At 48.4% G+C, this 21,820-nt stretch overlaps 1 protein-coding gene across 1 annotated transcript in view; it reads left to right on the top strand.

The window, feature by feature from the left end:
• Nucleotides 1-3,430: 3,430 nt before the first annotated feature.
• The window catches only part of Fxn (frataxin), a 25,100-nt gene continuing 6,710 nt past the window's right edge, over nucleotides 3,431-21,820 (top strand). Inside the window, exons 1-4 of the mRNA XM_005388574.2 lie at nucleotides 3,431-3,737; nucleotides 7,836-7,933; nucleotides 10,995-11,115; nucleotides 21,076-21,173. Of these exons, the coding sequence (XP_005388631.1) occupies nucleotides 3,504-3,737; nucleotides 7,836-7,933; nucleotides 10,995-11,115; nucleotides 21,076-21,173 (551 nt within the window). The 5' untranslated portion in view covers nucleotides 3,431-3,503. The remainder of the gene's footprint in view (nucleotides 3,738-7,835; nucleotides 7,934-10,994; nucleotides 11,116-21,075; nucleotides 21,174-21,820) is intronic.

Genomic DNA, 21,820 nt, shown 5'->3' with positions numbered 1-21,820 from the left:
CCTCCTGAGGGTTCAGTGTTCAAGATGCCATCTTGGAAGCAGAGACCAGGCCACCAGACCCTCACGGGACAGCAGATCTGACAGCACCTTGATCGTAGTCTTCCAGCCTCAAGAAATGTAAGAAGCCAATTTCTGTTCTTCATAAATTACCTAGGCTCAAGTATTATGTTATAGCATCACAAAATGGACTAGGGCCCTGGCCTCGTTACCCCAATCCCCTTAGCAACCGTGCCTGCTCCAAAGGGTGGGCGCACGATCCCAGCAGAGCCAGTCAGAGCCCTGCCTTGGGACTGAGCTCCGAAAACCAGGGAGAAGTCATCTAAAACTGTAGGGAGGAGAAGCACATGGCTGGAAATCAGGAGGCCTGGGTTCTACCTCCATTTAACTTGCGGGCAATCTCTTACACTCTAGGGGCCTCCGTGTGCTATTTGAAAACTAGATGCGGACTGTATTAGCACTTGTCCCAATCCCACCTATGCACATAGACTTTCTGTAGACCCAGGAAGAATGGTTTTATTCTACAGCAAGTGAGATATAGGAAGGTTTTCTGCGGGAATCAGAAGAAATGCTATCGCTAGGCAGGCGGACCCCATGGATATGTCACCACCTGTGCTGCCCTCATCCCCAACCCCTCTCAAGACCCTGGGCAGAAAGCTTCTGAAGCAGTCATCTGACCTCAGTCTTGCTGGTGCTCAGCCTGCAAAACCGCAGTGATAACCCCAGACATTGTGCGGGGTTGGGCTGACATCCTGCATGGGGGGACAGCCACCAAGCAATTTGAGAAAATGCAAAAGCCAGGGGAAATTAAGCTGATAACCAGACCAATCGTCAGTCCAAATCATTCCTCATTCCCTCATCTAATCAAAACTCAGCCAGCTTATTCCAGGCCCTGAGTGACACAGAATTAAGCGAAAGCATCAGGCCACAGGAGATCTGAGAGTGTAATTTCCATGAGAGCATGGATTTGTGTTTATTCTGTTCATCACTATAAGCTTCATTGCCAGAATTAGGTGTTGGCACTCAGTAAATGCTTGTTGAGTGAATAAACTCTGAAAGGGAATTGAGTTTAATGTCTAACTGGCTCTGTTTAGCAATCTATGACCAGACAGCATCCCATATATGGGCCAGAAGTGCGCTCCCCTCCAAGTGAGCTGAGAGGGGGAACTGGCTTTACGGCAGAAAAGGGCTAAGTAGGGTATAAAAAGCAGATTCATCATTTCAAGTTACTTTCCTTGTATGGTTAAAGCAGAGAGATCTTCCTTACCATGCAGGCTAAGGTGGCCCGGGCACCCTACAACTGGCTGCTATGAATCTCTTCTTTGGGGGGAAACTGGCCTGTATTAAAGTTTAGTTTGAAAAAAATAAATAAAGTTTAGTTTGATTCATGGCATCTAACACAGGTGCTTCCATTATGGTTTGGTTCTGTCTGTCGGAGTCTGGTGCGGGAGGTCAGGCCAAGACATCACAGTTAGCAAAAATTTGTGTAGAGAAAGAGAAGGCGCCCAGTTACCCAGTCAGAGGAATGACACTGGACTACAGGAGTGGACACAGAGAAACTCAGCCAAGCAGCACATAATGTGGAGTAGAACTGGAGTCATTGGTGCGGTCATTGAGGGCAGTGAGGGGAAGTAAATAGAAAGAGTGACACCTGACAAACAGAAACCCAAGTTTCTGGCCAGAACCACTTTATGCTTGAAGCTATTTCTCACTGAGATGGCAAAGGTGGGGGAAGTGTTGGGTCTGGGCATAAGATTTCAAAATTCCATTATTTGGGTCTTTAAAGGTGTGAGACACCGAGTAAAATGCAAATAAAGTTCTCCCAGGGGAAATTACTCTGAAAACTTTTATCAGTCAGTATCAACTTATTCCATACCATTCCTGGGCAGTGAGCCACAAGGCGAGGATATCAGTATTGAAGAGGCCGAAGCCCAGCAAAGAAGAACATTATCCACTCTTTCATTTGCTCACTGATTTTTCAGTACACTGGCTCTTACATGCCAGAGATGTTACACAAATAAGACAACTAGCACTTCTATTGCAGGCTGTAGAAATACACAAGGAGGTGCATGAGACATGCAGTGGGACATGGAAGTTGGGTTTCATGGGAGGATTCTGAAGGTGACATTTGACATCTGAGTTGAGTTCTACAGAACAGACTTCAGCACTTTCCCACTCACCCACTTCCTTCTCCATAAAAAGTATGCATAAAATGTGAAGTGAATGCTATTTGTATCCCTTTGCAACTATAAGTAAAATTTTCTTTTAAAATTATTAAACAAGAGAAAACTTGTTATCCATGTATCAGTGGAAACCAGATCCGTCTCATTCGATACAAAAATCAACTCAAGACATATTAAAAAAGTAAATGTTAAACCTGAAACTTTAAAACGGCTAGAAGAAAACATAGGGGAAATACTTCAAAATGCAGACACAGCCTGCTGGGTGTGGTGGCTCATGCCTGTAATTCCAACACTCAGGAAGCTGAGGCAGAAGGTTGAAGAGTTTGAAGACAGCCTAGGTGACATAGACACCGTCTCAAAAAACAATACTAACAAAATTTAAATCCTGTGTTGGTCAGGATGTAAATTAGTCCAGCCACTATGGAATATGGAAATCAGTATGGATTTTCCTCAAAGAAACTAAAACTAGAACTACCATGTGATCCAGCTCTACCGCTCCTTGGTACTTAGCAGAAGGAATTAAAGCCAGCATAGTAATTAGAAATCTGCCTACCCATGTTTATTGCAGTCCAATTCATAATAGTTAAGCTATGGAAATCGTCTATCAATGGATGAATGGATAAAGAAAATGTGTTTATAGACAATGGAGTCTAGAAGAGCAAAATCATGTCGCTTGCAGGAAAACGAATGAAACTGGAAATCATCATGTAAACTATGTCAGCCAGACTCAGAAAGAGGAGATATGATCAAAGTAGGTTAAATAAAAGGATGAAAATGCCAGAGTGAAACCCATTCCTCTGTGTCATTAATCTACAGTAATAAAAAATAAAACGTACTACGCGCTACTCAGGATTTATTACGCTCTTAACAGGGACCAGTCCCTATTGAAAACATTTTTCAAGGATGGGCTCGTTTTATTCCCACAACTGCCCTAGGAAGTAGAAACTTCAGACGAGGGAGAGAGGTGAACTTTACCACTGGTCACACTGCTAGTAAGTGGGCGCAATCCGGATTTAAAGCAGGGGGTCGGGCCCCTGGCAGCACACACTGACGGAGGTGACCCCGTTCGGGCGGCCCAGCAGGAGGCCTGCACCGCCGGCGCCTGCAGAGTTCTGCACGGCCGGCTCCCAGTCCCAGGCAAAGCGTGCCCGAGCTCAGGCACTCGGCAGACACACCCATGGTGCCGCCCAACAGGTGAGCTCCGTGCTTGCAAATCCGGCTCTATGTTTTTATTAGAGGCACGGACAGCGCAATGCTGGGAAGTTCTCCGGAGGTCTCCGGTGTCCCAGAAAAGAGGGAGCCCAGCCGGGGCGCCTGCGGCCCATGGCCAGCAGGTGTCGCCACCGCGTCCCCCGTGGCGAGGGCGGAGCGACAGCAGACCAGAGCAGCATGTGGACGCTGGGGCGCCGCGCAGCCGCCGGCCTACTGCCCAGGAAGGCGTCGCCGAGCCCGGCCCAGGCGCGCGCGGAGGTCCGGAGCCCGATGACGCTCGCACGGCCCTGCCGGGGACCCGGCCTGTGCGCCCGGACCGCGGCGGCCTATGCGCCCCGCCACGCCGTGAGTATCCGCGTCCGGCCGACGCCGGCGGGGGAGGTGCCGCGCGTGCGCATGCGCCGGAGACCGAGCCGGAGGCGGAGACGGAGACGCTGGTGCATCTGAGCCCGGCGGCCTTCCAGTCCCGGCCCCGGCCTCGCGGCGCGACTTCCGCTTCCTGGGGAGGAGGAGGTGGACGTTTCGGGGTCTCTGGCTGCCTCGAGGTCACTTTCCTTTGTGAGCATTTGGGTTTAAGTAGTGTTACTGTGTGATATGAAGAATTACTCAGTGTTAATGTAATGGAATGTGCACATGAATATCGTATGTGTATACATGTGTATGTAGGGTGTGTGTACGCTGCACACACACACCATGTTTTCGAGCCTGGGTTTTATGAACGAAATCGTCTGAGCAGATGAAAGTGTTAGGGCTTCGGAGTAGCTGGAGTCCAGCTTTTGGAAAATGACCAAGCTTTCCAAATTCTGGGAGACTGAGGCAGGAGAATCGCCAGTTTGAAGCCAGCCTGAGCAACTTAGCAAGACACTCTCTCAAAATACTATAACTGTTTCTTCATGCAGAGGATGTAGCTCAGTGCAAAGGTCCTGGATTCAGTTCCTGGTGCGATAGATAGATGGATGCATGGATGCATGAATGATAGATGATACATTAGATAGATAGATAATCGATAGTTAGATAAGCTGTAGATATAGCTCAGTAATAGTGATACATAAAAATATATAACTCCCGACCTGTTAGATGTCAGATATGCTAAGTTCATGATTCCACAACATCGAGGAATGAAGTCATGACCCAAAGGAGAAAATCAGAGTTTTACTGGAAATAAGAGGAAGAAGAACAGCTCCTGGATTTCCGGGAGGGGTTCCAAGTGGTTGCCCCCAAGGCTCTTTGTCAGGGGTAATTTATACAGCTAAGTCACAAGGTCCGTACAAGGTGAGTCAGACCGCAGTCAGTCTATAGGATTACAAGTATAGCTGTTTAGGTACTATTGATCCAATAGGAAAGCAAGGCATGTAGGGCAGGTACCTGGACAAAGGTATTTTTAGAAGTCGAAAGGAGTGTGTATCCTGATGTTCTGGTCACCCACGTAGAGTTTGATGCCTGGGCCCGCCGGACCAAGTGGTGCTTATTACAGGATAATCTCAAGCTGCTGTTTATCTCCAGTGAGACATGCAGGCCTGGCATCTCCAGCCTGAAGACGCCTCTTCAGATTCACCTCCTGACACAATTCTGATGTCTTTATTTTCTGTGGTAGGGCCCAGTCCCTCTCTAACAGTGTATTAACTTCTACCTAATTGAGCTGCCTGTAATAGTAGAGTGCCCCTGGGTTTTATTTCCAACACACAGGAACAAAAAAATCAAGTCTAATGAAGGACCTTGAGGTGTAGTCAGTGGTAGAGCATTTGGCTCACGTGCCATCCTCTGAGTTTGTCCCCCAGCACCTGCACACACAAAACAAAACAAAAAAAGACTTCTACTTCTGGCTGTCTTCTGCTAAAAAACATCCATCAAAGCTATGTAAGATGTAAAAAGAAAATAATTTTTTAAAGTGATAGAAAGGTATGAAAGAGACTAAGACAGGATTTGAGGGGAGCCTGACATTCTCACTTTCTCCTGGTGTTTTGGACCTGTTCCGATGTCCTCCTTCCTTTGTGGCACAGATTGTAGAGCCAGAGCTTGGAGTCAGTCCCCACCCGGTATTTTGTCCCATTGTTTGTGACTTCGGGGGAGGTCCCTTGGTGCTTCACTTCCTCATCCGGACAGCTCATGCACGCATGCACGCACGCACGCACGCACGCACGCACAGTCCCTCGTTATTCTCAGGTTCTGTACTCGTGGAGGTGCCTACCTCCGATTTGTCTGTTACCCCAAACAGTGCGCCTGGCGCACTGGCTCTCGTGCCCTGGCCTCGTTCAAAGTCCCGGGAGCAGGTGCCCATTAGCGGTCAAACGGCATAGCCCCTGCCGCTGTCCCTGCCTGTCTCAGCTCTCACAGTGCGACCTAGTACTGCTTACTGCAGATACAGCCCAGCGGTAGAGCGCTTGCCTAGAATGCAGGACGCCCTGGGTTCAGTCTCCACTACAAGAAGAAAGAAAGGGAGACAGGAAGGAAAAGAAGGAAAGAAAGCAGAGTGTGGTGGCTCATGCATGCAACTCCAGCACCCTCGAAGGCCAAGGCAGGAGGACTGGAAGTTCAAGCCCAAGGAGACCCTGTCTTAAAATTAAAAATTTAAAAAGGGCTGGGGATGTAGCTCAGTTCCCTAGTTAATTAATTAAATGGGCCCAAGCATAGTGCTGAAGAAAGCACAAGGAGCCTGATACATACTTTACAGAGAAAATCCACACAGCAGATACCCTGCTCAGCCATGCGTTACAGTGCTATTACCCCAAGTTCAGTATTAGGGAATCAGCAATAAATAAAATAAGGTGTCCTGAAACAGAAAGCAAGCTTCTGTGTCACTCTGTTAGTGAAAATGTTTTGACCGGAGGTCTTCAGAGTCTAACCCTGTGTGCCCTTAGGAATGATCCACTAAGTGGGTGTCTGGTAACTGTATAGGACCTGGCTGTCCTGAATGACAGTGGTAGGGACACTGCCCTTTCAGGATTTCTGTGAGGCTGAGTAAGTCCACATTCCATGAGCACAGGTCGGGGCTGTGCCAAGCAGATGGACTGAGAGTGGACCCTGGCTGTCGCACCGCCTCCCTCTGCTTCAGAGCCGCCTTCTGTGAACTGCGCTCTGCCTCCCTCCGCCTCTCCACACCTTCATCCCTTCCTCACCCTCTGCCTCCTCCTCGGAGCGCCCGGGCTGTGCAAGCTGAAGAACTGCAGTGATCTCTGACCGCTCCACGGTGGCAACCAGAGAGACCTTCGGAGACCATAACCCTGGGCCTCTTGACACCCTCCAGCACCTGCTGGGATGAAGCCCGGGCCACCCGCTCCATCACAGACACCCTGGCCTTTGGCGCAGCACTTTCTCCCTGTCACTCAGCACACGAGCACCTCAGCACCCCGTAGCTGGTCAGTGGGTTCTGCACAGCACGCCTGGTGGTGATCAGCACAGACCTGTCCCTTGGGTGACCACAGTTGGTGGAGAAAATTGCCAGGTCTCACGCTACCGGCAGACTTTGGCAGTGCCAGCCCCTCAGCTGGACTTCAGCAGACTTGTGCCTCTTACTGTTTTTCGCGTTTTTCTTACTCATATTTGAGAGGTGTTGGGATCCTCCCCTGCCTCCCTCGAACCCCAAGTTGCTTGAGTAGCCTGTGGAAGCGGTGACCAGTCAGACCCCGCCATGATGTAAGTGTCCCCTGTGCCACTAGCTACATGTGGCCGCAGACACTTGAAATGTGGCCAGCACCTCTAAAGAACTAACTTAATCTTACTTCATTTCAGGAAATTTAAATTTAGCTGTACGTGACTCGTGGCTATCCTGTTGGATAGTACAAGCTTAGAGAGAGATTGGGGAGCTCATTGTAATGTATCACAGAAAGGTGAAAAAGAATTTCCAGGAAAGAGTCTTTGCCAGGCCTAGTGCTGTAATCCCAGCACTTTCCGAGGATGAGGCAAGAGGCTTGAAAATATGAGCCCAGCCTGGGCAATTTAGCAAGACTGGTCTCAAAGTTAAAAATGAATTAATTTTTTTAAAAAATGAGCTGGGGGTGTAGCTCAGTGTGAAGGCCCTGGATTTAATCACTAGTATTGCAGGGGAAAAAAACAAAAGATTCCTGAAAACCTGTAACACTGGCTAACGTGTGCAGAGCCCTAGGTTTAATCCCCAGTACACACACACATGTGCGCATGCATCCCATGATAATTTTTTTAATAATACTAGGGATTGAACCTTAGGGCCTTTGCACAGACCTATATCCCCAGCTCTTTTTTTACTTTTTATTTTTCAACAGGGTCTTACTAACTTGCCCAGCCTCAATTTGAACTTGTGACTCTCCTGCCTCAGCTTCCCAGCATGCTCTGATTATAGGCATGGGCCGCCGTGTCCAGCTAATATGGTTACTCTTTAGTGTAGAAGTAGTGATATATAAGCCATGTACTATTGAATCATAATTAACTGAAAATTGGTAATGTAATGCTCTTAACTTTGGCTTTTAGAGTCTGAACCTCTACTACCTCCACCAGATTCTAAGTGGTAAAAAGCAGAGCGTCCATTTGATGCATTTGAGGAACTCAGGAACTGTGGGCAACGCAGGGTAAGATTAAAACACCTTTCACCCCACAGAGATCTCCTCCTGTCTCGCTTCCCTCCCTCTCTCCCATAGGGAACCTGTTTCCCTGTGAGACCAACCCTGTCGGCATCTTCACCCATCTCTAAGGACCCGTCACATTCTCCTTAATGCAGTAGTGATGTTACCTGGCTGTCCCATAACTCGTTTATCCCATCCCCGATTGTTGGACCTTTTGGTTGGTTCCAGAGTGTTGTTATTTTCCTTAGTATCCTGGTCAAGCTAGGCCATGTTGCCGCAGCAGACAGACCCAAGAGTGTAAGGGCTCAAACCAGTAATGGTGTGTGTCGCCCTCTGCAGGTGGTGCCCGGGGTGCGGCGTGTGTTATGCAGGCAGGCTCGGCGCCCTCTGTGCAAGGCGCTGGCAGTCGGCTCCTTTCTCTCCCCTTCAGGCTCCTCAGTCAGTGGCTGTCCGCCTTCCACACTGGGAGATCAGGTCACCCTGTCCACATTCTACCCAGCAGAAAGGGCTGGAAGTAGTGCCTGCCCCTACTCCAGAGAGAACTTAGTCACATGGCCCTAGCTCAGCGCCAGGAAGGCTGGAGTGTCATCTCCGAGTGTCCTGGAGGAAAGGGGCAGGAAGCCAGGGAGGCGGTCCTGCACTGCTGCGGTCTGCCCTCTGCCGACTGATGCCTCCAGGAGCCTCCTTCCTACCAAGACGCCCCCCCACCGCCAGCAACAAGAGAGCCAAGCAAAGGCCCGTTCAGTCTCTGAGGCCACCTCAAAGTCTAAGATTTCTCGCTAACATGCAGTCCTCTCTCTCAGGTGTGGGGTGGCCACACACGCACTGACACAGGGGCCAGGATAACTGTTCTAAGAACTCCTATCCGAGAAGAGTGGCATCCCTGGCCCGTGGCAGTGATGGCAGCCCACTGGGCGACCTGGGAACAATCTCGCCCTGTCCTCCCGAGCCCTGGCTTAGCCTCTGGGCGGCTTTTCCTTGTCTGTCATCCTCCTGGGTGCAGGAGGCAGGCAGTGGGAAGTCTTCCCAGCCCACTTCTTGCAGGCAACAATCTGGGCTATTTAAGGCTCTTGTAGGCTATCTTTTTTTTTTTTTTTTCTCTTTTTGAGACAGTGTCTCCCTATGCAGTTCAGGCTGGCCTTGAGCTCACTTTGTAGCCTAGGCTGGTCTCAAACTCTCAATGATTCTCCTGCCTCAGCCTCCTGAGTGCTGGGATTACAGGTGTGCGCCACCACGCCTGGCTATCCTATTTATTTGATAATAGGATTTTCCTCAAAACCTGGTGGGCTTCTGATCTGTTTACTGCCAGCCAGTCTCAGGTGTCAGTGCCCGAATCCACAAGCCTTCCCTGGGTGGAAGCTGCTAGTCACTGTATTTCTTGGCCTGCCCCCATGCCCACCTCTGAACATAAAGGAGGTACCCTGAGGTCATAAAAAGAAAAGCAGTGAAGCCAGGCATGGTGGCACACGCCTGTAATCCCAGCATTCGAGAGGCTGAGGCAGGAGGATCACTGTGAGTTCAAGACCAGCCTGCGCTATGAAATGAGCTCAAGGCTAGCCTGAACTGCATAGGGAGACCCTGTCTCAAAAGGACAAAAAAAAAAAAGAAAAGAAAAGCAGTGAGGCTGGGAACCAGCATTACCCTCAATTTGGTTTGGCAGAACTCGGGTCCCTTTTCTAACTTAATGGAAGGCCTTTGTGTCCAAGGCGTTAGATCTCCTCTGACTTTTCCATCAGCAGGCAGCTATGGATCGGAAACACTCAGTCTCACTCCATCTCCTTGCAAATGAGCCATTCCCCCCACTGACTTACCATTTCTTGTCGCACCTGCTGAAAGCAGCGGGGAGCCACCCACCCCAGGCAGGAACGCTCCAACCCTCAGCTGCACGCTGTTAGCCATACTCGGCCCTGCAGGTTATCACAGACACCAGGTGGCAACGGGCGAGGCGGGGCTCACGGCCTGGGGCCTGCGGAGCTCCCCAGCCCCCATCCCATGTTCAGGCTGTGGGCTGTGCGTGTGCTGCGTGCTTTGATGGCCAACACTTCCAGCCCCTGCCTCTGTACCCCGCAGCCCGTCCCTCAGGTACTGTGGCGGTGAGTAAAGCCCTGTGGGACGCCCCAAGTCCAGCTCGCTGCCCTAGGAGTCGCTTGTGGCCTCTGCGGTGACCTCTGTCCTGCTGTGGGTCACTGTGCAGAGCGCACCTGCCTTACTCTCGGCTCTGGACTTGACTCCTGGGTCAGGTGTCTCTCTTGTGTTCCCAAATTCCTCAAGACGCAGCAACCAACCACTCGGTTCTCTTCAACTTGGCCTCAAAACACCCATCACACTCCGCCAAACCAGCCCCCCTCAGGAGCTGGCCCGTCTGTGCCCTTGCCCTTGGGGATGGCCTGGGCGGAAGAGGGATTGATGGCAAGAATTCACGTCTTAGACTCATTGTCCGACAACCCCAGAGCTTTATCTTTGCCCCTCGGAAACTCATAATGAAGCTATTTGGTGTCTACCTCATGACCTACAGATATATTCTCCTGGGCGCAAAAGCTCTTAGATCAAGTGTAAAATTAATACATGAAAAGATACATATGCTAATATGGAACCATTTAGAAATATGAAGTGACAAATGCAAGGTGCTTCCTTTGTACACTTAAAAGAACATAAAGCTGGGCGTGGTGGTGCACATCTGTAATCCCAGCACTTGGGAGGCTGAGGCAGGAGGATTGCTGCAAGTTCGAGGCCAGCCTGGCCTGCAAAGTGAGCTTAAGGGTAGATTGAACTGCATAGTGAGACCCTGTCTCAAAAAAAGATTAAATAAATAAATAAATAAACATAAAAATGTCTAGCAGGATGCAGAAGACTATGTAGTTGCCTCCAGACTTGGGGACTGTTTGAAAGAAAGGCTTACGTCTCCCTTAATTCGTGCAGTTCAAATTATTAGTCTATGCATAATAGTTATTGCCCGTCAATGTAAAAATTAAATAAAAAATGAATGCATGAACTTTCATATGCAGTCTCATGAAATGGCATGGTTTAGTATCGTATGTTTGATGGCTGTGTTTCCCCCCTACCACAGGACTCTTGATGAGACTGCGTATGAAAGACTAGCAGAGGAGACCCTGGATTCCTTGGCAGAATTTTTTGAAGACCTCGCAGACAAACCCTACACATTGGAAGACTACGACGTCTCCTTTGGGGTACCTCATGGCCTACTTTAATTATTCTGTTTCTTCTCTAAGGCTTATAGCTTACTGAAATAAAGAATACCCATCCAAGCCAGGTATGGTGGTGCAGGCCTATAATCTCAGCCACCTTAGAGGCTGAGGCTGGAGGATACCAAGTTCAATCCCAGACCATACAATTTAACAAGACCCAACCTCAAAATAAAAATGGCTGAGGATATATAGCTCAGGCGAAGATGAATCCTCTTGACAGAAATTAATACCAAAAATTGTTACGAAGTGTGGATTTGGGATGAAATCATAGAATTATGCGGGACAATCGGCTGACAGATTAAAGTGGTAGAAATGGTCGTAGGGAAGTAGGTGGGGAAAAATAGAAGTGGGCGAGAAAGGGCTAAATGCCTTTATATGAATTCACTGGTTGCCGTCAGCAATACAAAATGCAGCACGGTCCAGCCTGGATTATGAAAGTGGCTATGAACCAGACGTGGTGGTGCATGCCTATAATCCCCTGAGGTTCAGTCCCAGAGAACAACAAAAAAAGAGCCTGCACCTCCAATTCCAGGGGAAGCTAAGGCAGGAAGATCAAAAGTCCAAGCCAAGCCCAGGCAATTTAGCAATTTAGCAAGACCCTGTCTCAAGAATGCAAAAGATATATAACTCAGCACAAAGATCCTGGGCTGGAGCCGGGCATGGTGGCACATGCCTGTAATCTCAGCACTCAGGAGGCTGAGGCAGGAGGATTGTTGCGAGTTCAAGGCCAGCCTGGGCTACAAAGTAAGTTCAAGACCAGCTTGAACTGCATAGTGAGACCTTGACTCAAAAAGAAAAAAGAAAAGATCCTGGTCTTAATTCCCAGTACAGTACAAAAAAAAAGAAGAAGAATGTCCCTCTGGCTGAGTTAAGCTTCATTAGCGTAGGGTTATGCTTGGGGGCAAAAGATATAGTTCAAGTTTCACAGTCCAGCTGTCCCAGTAACCCTGGGCTAACCACTCTTCTTTTATTTCTGACTGAATATACAGTTTCCCGGGGGATGGGCACTGGGTGTAGCTCAGTGGTAGAGCACTTGTCCAGCAATTCTGAGGCCCAGAATTCAATCCCAGCACTGAAAAAAAAAAAAAGATCTCTGAACCATACCACCATCATGGAGGTAAATTGGGCAGGACCTGGGCATTTGTTTGTGTAGCAGGTTGGTATGGAGCACACTGAACTAGACCATTAGTTCTTAAGCAGGAGTAAGGTCATTGCCCAAGAGTTATTCAGACTACACAGACGTGGACCCCACTTCTGGGCCCTTCTGATGTGGCAGGTTAACACCTCGGAAGCATATTTTGAAAAGGTCACTGAGGATTGTAATACCTGGGTGCACACCTGGGTGCATCCCTAGAGATTTTAATTTCATTGGTCTGAGATGTGCTCTGGGTAGGGAACATGATCTTCCCAGGTGATTCTAATCTGCAGCGGCCAAAGGACTTCAGAGTTGGATGAAAGGTGAGCCCCAGGCCTTGAGCCAAGGCAGTGCTACTCTTTGCCGACTGGCCCACAGGTGGCAGACGTGAGCAAGTGTCTGCTTGTGGATTTGCTGCTTAGGCCTTAGTGCAACTCTTCTTTTGGTGGAGGGAGAAATCTCCCCTCCTCCTACATCCCAGGCGAAGATGAATCCTCTTGACAGAAATTAATACCAAAAATTGTTATGAAGTGTGGATTTTGGATGAAATCATGGAATTTTGTGGGACAAGCAGCTGACAGATTAAAGTGGTAGAAATGGTTGTAGGGAAGTAGGTGGGGAAAAATAGAAGTAAGTGGGCAAGAAAGCGCTAAATGCCTTTACAAGAGTTCACTGGTTGCTGTCAGAAATACAAAATGCAGCAATGTCCAGCCTGGATTATGAAAGTGGTTAGAACTATAACTGTGAACTATAGATGGTGAATGTCTATAATCCCAGCACTCGGGAAGCTGAGGCAGGAGGATCGTCATGAGTTTGAGGCCAACCAGTGCTACATTATAAGTTCAAGGCCAGCTTGGGCTACATAGCAAGATCCTGCCTCAAAAAAAAAATTTTTTTTTTCTCTTTTAATTTAAAAAGTGGTTATGGAGAGAGGCCTGGAGGGCCACGCTTCTTGGGAACACTTCTAAACTAGGTTTTCCATCTGACTACCCATGCAGTGATGGGAGTGGGAAGTTATGGGCCTCCTCTGCGTTGCGTCCCTTCCAGGGGCTGTAACTACTACAGTGATGCCAACTCTTACGCTAAACTCTGCTGTGTGTGCAAACACGGATGGACAAGCCACAAAAGCGGTCACACCACCTGATCTTCTAGGATCAGTGAAGCCCTGGCCTGGCCCAAGTAGTTTGCATGAATGTTTCATTAGAAGCTATATGCCAGAGGCTGGGGATTTAGCTCAGCGGCAAAGTGCCTGCCTGGCAAGCACAAGGTTGTGAGTTCAGTCCCCGGTACCAGAGAAAAAAAAAAAAAAAAAGAAGAAGCTATATGCCAAATATGTTGTAGCAACTGGATTTGGTTTACTTTGTTGAATGAGTTTGTATCAGGTGACAAACCTTGTGCTCAGGGCTGAGTCTCAGAACCTTCCCGAGATTATCCCCAGAGTGTCTCTCGGAAGAGTTTTAGGCTGCTGGGCTGTCCAGATTTCCATTACTCCTTCCCGTAATGAAAGAGGTGCCTGTATTTCTCTAACTAGGCCCTACGCAGTATCACTACTCACTAGGGAAAAATTATTTTGAACAAATTTCGTGTGATTAGCAAATTCTCCATGGTGGATTTACAGAGCTAAGGGTGTTTAGTGGCTGTCTCTACAGTTTGGATTTGTAATTAAGCACGTGAAATGCCAACTATCCTGCAGCGTGAATTCCTGATTAGGGTTCCTCAGGTGCTCATTGACAGATTTCCGATACAAGGTAAATCAGAAGGCGGGTTGCAGACAGAACACCTATAACACTGTTACTTGGGCTTTGTCGCAGGGTAACCTTTTCTTGCCCTCAGCGTCTGCCTCCTTACAAACCCCTCCTCTCCCCTAAGCAGACAGAGCCCCTTCCTTCCTCTCTCAGCCAGCTGAGAATGAGCACATGTTGCAGCTGTGTATTTATGCACATGCTCCCTGGTCATAAGGACACTGCCCTTCTTTGATCCCGCCTCTAGAATGGTGCTGAAGTATGGCCCAAACTTCTCCCAAACATGCTTTCATTAACGCTAACCAGCATTTATAGATCTTTTACTAACTTCCCACTGACCAAGCAGATAGACGGAAGCAATAGTTCTGGTAAGCCCAAGCACGAGTTCTTCAGCACCCTCGCGATGGAGTGGGAGGCTTGAGCAGTGGGATAGCTGGCCTGTCATCAGACCTGGAGGGCCAGGTAGTGGGTGAGCAGGCCTCACCCCTTGCTGGTGATTAGAAGGGCTGAAAGCGCTTCCATTTTCCAGGCGGCCACTGAGTCTGCTGCATTTGACCCAGCAAATGTGATCATGGCTGTTGGAATCACCGTGATAATTGAGGTTGTTTGGATTGTTTCGGTTTTTGGTACTGGGATTTGAACTCAGGACCTCGTGCTTGCCAGACAGGTGCTGTGCCACTGAGCTATATCCTTGGACCATTTGCCATGGTATTTGAACAGTTACCTCCAATCTGCCTTCAACATTTTTTTTTTAACAGAACCCTGACCTCTGAGATGTCTTATGGGGGATTTGCTTGTTGCCATGTTCTCACTAAATTGCCAACGTATTACTGCCTTGGAGCAGAGATCTCCTAACGTTTGGGAATCAAACCCACTAGAAGAATCTGATGGCTGTTCTAGACCCTCTCCCGAGAAACACTTCCACACTCACCTGTGAGCAGTTTTACCTGCAGAGTAGGGCTGTGTAGCCCTCGAGCCCACCTTTGGATCCCAGGTTAAGGATCCTGCTCAGAGGCCACACCTGGATAAAAGCACAAATATATGGCTCAGCATCCTGGAGTTGAATCTCCTGAGAGTCCTTACCCGAGTTATCTCGTTTCTGTGAGCCACAGGTTCCTCAGCTGTGAAATGGGTGGCATACGCCCCTACTTCTCCGGGTTTCTGTTAGAGTTATTCAAAACAGCACAGGGCTGGGGGTGCGGCTCGGTGGTGAATACACGCTTAGCAAGCATTCAATCCCCAGCACCAAAGAGCAAAACACCAGAAGTGCTTCCTATTCACTAGCCTTGCTCCTCAAAGGGAAGTCACACATATATGAAGCCTCCTGACTCATGTGTCTTTCCACAAAAGGCTAAGTGGTGCACACCTGTCATCTCAGTAGTTGGGAGGCTGAGGCAGGAGGATCACAAATTCAAGGCCAGCTTGGAGAATTTAGCTAGATCCTGTCTCAAAAGAAGTAAAAGGGCTGGTTATGTAGTTCAATGTAGAGCATGCCTGGCTTCCATCCCTAGTACCACAAAAAAAGGTAGTCAAAATCATAGAAAGTAGGCAGGAGGTGGTGGTTTCCAAGAGCTGGGAGGAGAATCAGTGTGTAATGAGTGTAGAGGGTCAGTGATGCACGATAAAAAGGCTCCAGAGCTGTGTCGCACAGCCGTGGAACTGTACTTGGCACCACTGAACTGTGCGCTATAGAATGGTTAACACGACAGGACTGGGTGGAGCTTAGTGGTGGACCCCTTGCTCAGCGTGTATGGGGCCTGGAGTTTCATCCCAGCCCACGGAATACTAAGAATAAGTATAACTGAACTAGTAGTGTCACCCCTCCCATGCGAAGCCTGTTGGTACTGTTACGTGGAGGGCCACCCAGGCAGCTCTCCCTGAAAGAAGACAATTTGCCCCCTTTGCCCTACTTCCAAGTGTACTGATGATCTATGCAGAGCCGGCTAGGAAATGCTCTACCCCTCAATTGGCTTTAAGCAATGCAGTTGGACCGTGTAGGCCAAGCAGACAGCCACGGTTGGCTATTTACTATGGTGACTTCAGCGCCTGTATCCATTGCTCCAGGAAAACACATCCCATTTAACTTAATAGTACAAGTAGGTCTGCGAACTGAAACATCCTGGGGGGAAAAAATGTCCTTGCCTAAAGGCTCGTCTCTGCCAGGCTCATGCAAGGGGTTAAGGGTAGGAATTGACTGAATTTTGGGAAAAAGCAAGAACTGAGCAATCACATCACCAGGTTCAACCACCCAAATGCTGGTGGAACATAGCGCTATAGGTATCTCCTGATTACAGTCCCATCTGTTAGGGTTGGGATTACAGTAAGGCTTTTAGGCCCAGGGGTATAGCTCAGCAGCGTAAGCGCCTGCCTGGCAAGTGCGAGGTCCTGAGTTTGATCCCTGGTACCAAAAAAATTAAAATAAAAATAATTAAAATTACAGTAAGGCCAGGCCTGGTGTACACACCTGTAATCCTAGATGTGGGAGGCTGAGGCAGGAGGATCATTGCGAATTCGAGACCAGCCTGGGCTACAAAGTGAGCTCAAGGCCAGCCTGAACTGCATAGTGAGACCCTGTCTCAAAAAGACAGAAAATACAGTAAGGCTTTTAGAAATTAAGCTTGCTTTTCCAATTACCATTCCCACACTTCCCTCTGGCAGCAGCCCATAGACTCCAGTGGGAATTAAAATTGGTGTTTCTCTCCCCAAGAAGTGAATGCAAGAAGCCACTGGTAAATCTAATCCTGCACTCGGTTGGTCCGTCTTACTAGGGATGCAAGGTCTCGCCGTGTACCCATCTCAACAGAGGGACAGTTGTTTGTCTGGTTTGGACTGGCTGTAACTGGCTCCACTGGGTCTGAGTCATTGCAGTGCTGACTGACCAATCCTCCATTGTTTGCTCGGTCCTGGAGGTTTGGGCCGCTGACCATTTCCCAGCAAGAGTCTGCCATCTTTATGATATTTAGATTTATAGTCTTTTGCCCAGTGGAAGCCTTTCATGCAGTGCAGACATGGTTAGGCGGTAAATCAGAGCCTGGTCTAGCAGCAACCTGTTCAGCGAGGGAGCTGGTCCCTTTGGAGGCACTGGGCAGTGCCAGCGGTATGCCCTTGTACTGAATTTAGTGGCAAGGTTTCGAGATATAGCCTGTGCCGTGAGCACAGATGCGTGCGTGGTAGATCAATATTTTGGTGTGCACGACTGTAAGCAGATAAATTTTTAGAATGAAAAACAGAGGCTAAGACTCATGTACCCTTATTGTTGGCATTTTCATACGCTAGTTGGCAAACGATAATATCAGCCACCTTGTGGGAAATTTGCCTGTTCACTGCCTCTCATAATCATGCCGCAAACTGAGTGTAAGGTTCTACAGGCCCTTGTAGTATCTGGGTAGAAGATTTCTTGGATGTGCCATCTTCCGGAACAGAAATCCAAGCACGGCGCAGAAGTTCGTTACACTGCATGAGAGGAAGCACCGGTACTCGTGCTTAAACTTTTAAGTCAGCGTTGGCCGTGCCCGGTAACATTTCATACATAATAGCTTTAAGATTTTCATCCACACTATCTTGATTAATCTGTGGCTGTTCTGGTATTAGTGCCCTTAACTGTGAATCAAAATGGAGGTATTGTGCCAATGATAAACACCACATGCAAGCGAGATGGGTTACATCTGGCACCAGTTGAAATCCTCGTATTGGGGCTGGGGATTTAGCTCAGCGGCAAAGCGCCTGCCTGGCAAGCGAAAGGTCGTGAGTTCAGTTCCTGGTACCGGAGAAAAACCAAAAAAAAAAAAAAAAAAAACGAAATCCTCGTATTATATTATCTAAGCAGTGTGCTGTGTAAGGACCTTGGATGCCATTGTCCAGAACACTCTGTCTCAACTCTTTAAATAGAAATTAAAAGCAGCATGCGTATTGCGTTTGAGGTTAAGGCTTTCTGGGTCTGTCTCTTCAGTGACCGGGAGGCACACTGGCTGTGCACATCTGACCGCGTCGAGGTGTTTGGGCTGCCTTGTGGGAGGGGAAGGAGCTCTTTGGTATGGGGGAGGGAGTGGAGGTTCGGTGCGAGTAGAAGATGGAGAATAGGGTGCAGGGGTGTTATCGCCCAAATGGGGTGTGGAGGACGAAGCAGAGGTGCTGATAACATGGAAACCTGCTGCTGCGTTTCCTTTAGAATATTTTGCAAAAGCAAAATCTGCTGATCTGCTGAACCTTTTTAAACAAGCTTCATTTTTCTGCTGCAGCCCATTGGGAGGCACGGAGCCTGGTCACTGTGGCAACCTGCCTCCTTTGTTACGTGTCAGGCCTCAGGTTTTCCTCAATTACCGTACTCCAAGGTGTTTTATCAGGACAGTTTGACTCTTTTGTTAAGGATATCTGTGGCTGGTCTGCTTTCTTTGAAGATGTGTTGCAAAGATAAAAGTACTGATTTAACCAGGTTTCAAGTAGCAGTGGTCTCAGGGTGAACTTTTTTGTCCTGTCTTTTAGCTTTGTAAAAGCTGTTAGCCAGCTGGGGAGGCAGTGCACGCCCGTGATCCTAGCATTGAGGAGGCTGAGGCAGGAGGATCATTGGGAGTTCAAGGCCAGCCTAGGCTACAAAGTGAGCTCGAGGCCAGCCTAAACTGCACAGTGAGACCCTGTCTCAAAAACACACACACAAAAAAGGTGTCACCCACTCTGTCCCAAGCCCAAAGGAAGGATAAAATTTAGCTCTCTGATGGAGTAACATAGCAACTTCTCTAGATGGAACATGAATAGCTGCATCCTTTAACAGTGTTATGATCAATTGACTAAATTATCCCTCCTCTGCAGATAAGGAAGATGGTTGCCCCGTTATTACCCTTGAGTACTACAAGAAGGAAACAATCAGTCCGCCTGTCTTTCTTGTCTTAAAAGGGCAGTGGTGTTAGCTATGTAGGTGGAAGGCAGCAACTCCAGCCTGTTTGTTATTTTCAGATCCTTCCTATGCTTCTGACCATGCCTCAGACCCTCCTCTGAGTCTTCATTTTCCTATAGAGCCTTGAATTCCCCAAAGACTGGTGGGTCCATCTCTAGCCCATCAGTGCCCATTTAAATTTGAAAACACTCTTTCACAAAGGAGCCTTTCACTCCCCAGGCCTGCACTCTTCTGAGTGGGCAGGGTAGTGAAGCTCCTCCTGTAGGAATGGGGAGCCAGGAGGGAGCGTCTGAGTACTACATTTAGGTAAAATGCTCCGTTTACCTGTAAATCAGTCCCACAAGGTCCAGTGGATTGCCAACACCAGACTCTGGGTAGTGGTCTTTGAGACAAGAAGGTCGTGAGTTCAGGCGCACATTGGGCACCAAATATAGGAAGCCCGTCTGGACCTCATCACGGTCTGGAGGAGTTTATAAATTGTAATGCCAGGGAAAAGTTGTTGGACTTCTCCCAAGTAAATTCCAATCTACCACTTCCAGTGCAACCCACGGCGAGAATAAAGAGACAAAGACATATCTGCAGTTGTAGGCAGCCTAAGGGGTCCTAAGTCCAGTCGGAACAAAGGCCACACCCAGGGCCAAATCCAGGGTTTTATGAATTCGAGAAGAGGGCGTGGCTCGGGGTTGAGTGACTGTGAGAATGGCGGGAGTACATGAATGCTGTGAGCTGGACTTCATGGCACCTCTGCAGTATGCAGAGAGAGGTCAGCAGAAGGAGAACCAGATCCCAGCAACAGGTAGCGTCTGAGTTTGGAGTAATCTGCGTAATGGGGTTTGAGGAAGTACCTTGTGTGTTGGGTCTGCTCCTTCAACTCTGATGTCTAACTTTTCTTGCCCTGCAACCTCACAGTCTCGTTCTTGAGCCTCAATCCCAGCCCAGCGCGAATCTCTCGGCCTAGCTCACACTTAGTAGTAGGGAGCTGTAGGTGGGACATCACCGACCTGTTGTTTTGCTTTAAAGGCTGCAAACCAGAGCCTCAGCCGGACTCATTTGCACTGCTTAAAGTCAGTTGAGGTGGTAGAGTATTATCCTAGCCAGCTCTGTACAGATCGGTGCACTTGCAAGGAGGGCAAAGGTGAGTCACAATGGAGGCAAACTGTCTTCTTTCAGGGGGAGCCAGCTCAGTGGTCCACCACACCGTTACAGCCTCCAGCATTTAAACCACTCTCTGTACTTGTGAAAAATGCATCTGGAGTCGTCTAGGGACTCAGATTGGAGGAGAGCCCAGGGCACAGAGAAAGGCCACCCTGCTCCCTCCTGGCTCCCCATTCCTACAGGAGGAGCTTCACTACCCTGCCCACTCAGAAGAGTGCAGGACTGGGGGGGTGAAAGGCTCCTTTGTGAAAGTGTTTTCAAATTTAAATGGGCACTGATGGGCTAGAGATGGACCCACCAATCTTTGGGGAATTCAAGGCTCTATAGGAAAATGAAGACTCAGAGGAGGGTCTGAGGCATGGTCAGAAGCATGGGAAGGATCTGAAAATAACAAACAGGCTGGAGTTGCTGCCTTCCACCTACATAGCTAACACCACTGCCCTTTTAAGACAAGAAAGACAGGCGGACTGATTGTTTCCTTCTTTCCTTTTTATTTACTTCCTGACGGACTTGTCCCCTGCAATGCCTGCACTGACAGGGGACTCTGGAGTTGGCGTCTGTGTTTGTGACATCCTCCTCCAGCTTGTTCTGTGGGTACCTCGGGCCAACAAGCCAGCAGTGGCATTTGCCAGTGCCAAAACCGCTGATGAGGCAGCCATCCTCGCCTTGCCAAACTCACAGGGGTGTTGGAAAAGCACTGTGAGATGTCAGTACTTATGATCGAATCCTATTCTGGCCTGAGAGCAATGTTCTTTCTACATAATCTATTTCTAAATACTAGATTGAAGACTCTTTCTCTTTTTGGTGCTGGAGATGGAACCCAAGGCCTCTCCTGCTAAACACACAACTCTGCCGCTGAGCTATATTTCTAGCCCCTTGAAGACTTCTTTATGATACATACTACAAATTTGTATACATGAAAAGTATAGAGAGAGAACAGAATACAAAGCAATTAATGGCAAAGGGCTGACTTTGACTGGTTTTATTTTCTTCCTGCTCTCTTCCACCTGAACTCCTAGAGTGGTGTCTTGACAGTTAAACTGGGTGGAGACCTAGGAACCTATGTGATCAACAAGCAGACCCCAAACAAGCAGATCTGGTTATCTTCTCCCTCCAGGTAAGTGCAGAAATCAGGATCTGTAATCATTAAACTCCTTTGAAATGTGATGTGAACCAGTGTGATGGCACATGCCTAAACTCCCAACACTCTGGGAGGCTGAGTAGGAGGATGGAAAGTTCAAGCCCAGACTGGACAATTTAGGAACTTAGTGCGACACTGTCTCAAAACATTTTATAAAGCTTGGGGATGTACCTAGTGCAAAGACCCTGAGTTCAATCCACAGTAACATGAATTAATTAACTAATTTTTAAAATGTGGTGTCGTGAACCATTTGAGAAGGGTCATCCTCTGTGTTAGCATCAGTAAGTAAGTGACCTTTTCCTAGTGACTGGTTGGTTGGTTGGTTTGTTATTTTTTGAGATGAGGTCTTACTATTATAGTTTAGGCTGGCCTTGAACTCACTATAAAGCCTAGGCTGGCCTCCAACTCTGGGTGATCCTCCTGTTTCAGCTTCTCTCACATGCTGGGATTACAGGCATGCCCCACCATGCCCAGCTCCTGGTGTTATTTTATTGTTGTTGTTGTTTGTCTTTTTGAGACAGGGTCTTGCTGTGTAGTTGAGGCTAGGCTTAAGCTTACTTTGTAGCCCAGGCTGGCCTCAAATTTGCAATGATCCTCCTGCCTCAGCCTCTCAAGTGCTGGGA

The sequence above is a fragment of the Chinchilla lanigera genome, unplaced genomic scaffold, assembly GCF_000276665.1.
Source record: "Chinchilla lanigera isolate Chin_1 unplaced genomic scaffold, ChiLan1.0 scaffold00033, whole genome shotgun sequence".
Taxonomy (NCBI): domain Eukaryota; kingdom Metazoa; phylum Chordata; class Mammalia; order Rodentia; family Chinchillidae; genus Chinchilla; species Chinchilla lanigera.
Note: the sequence above shows the minus strand (reverse complement) of the source record. Positions and strands in the feature narration are given on the sequence as shown.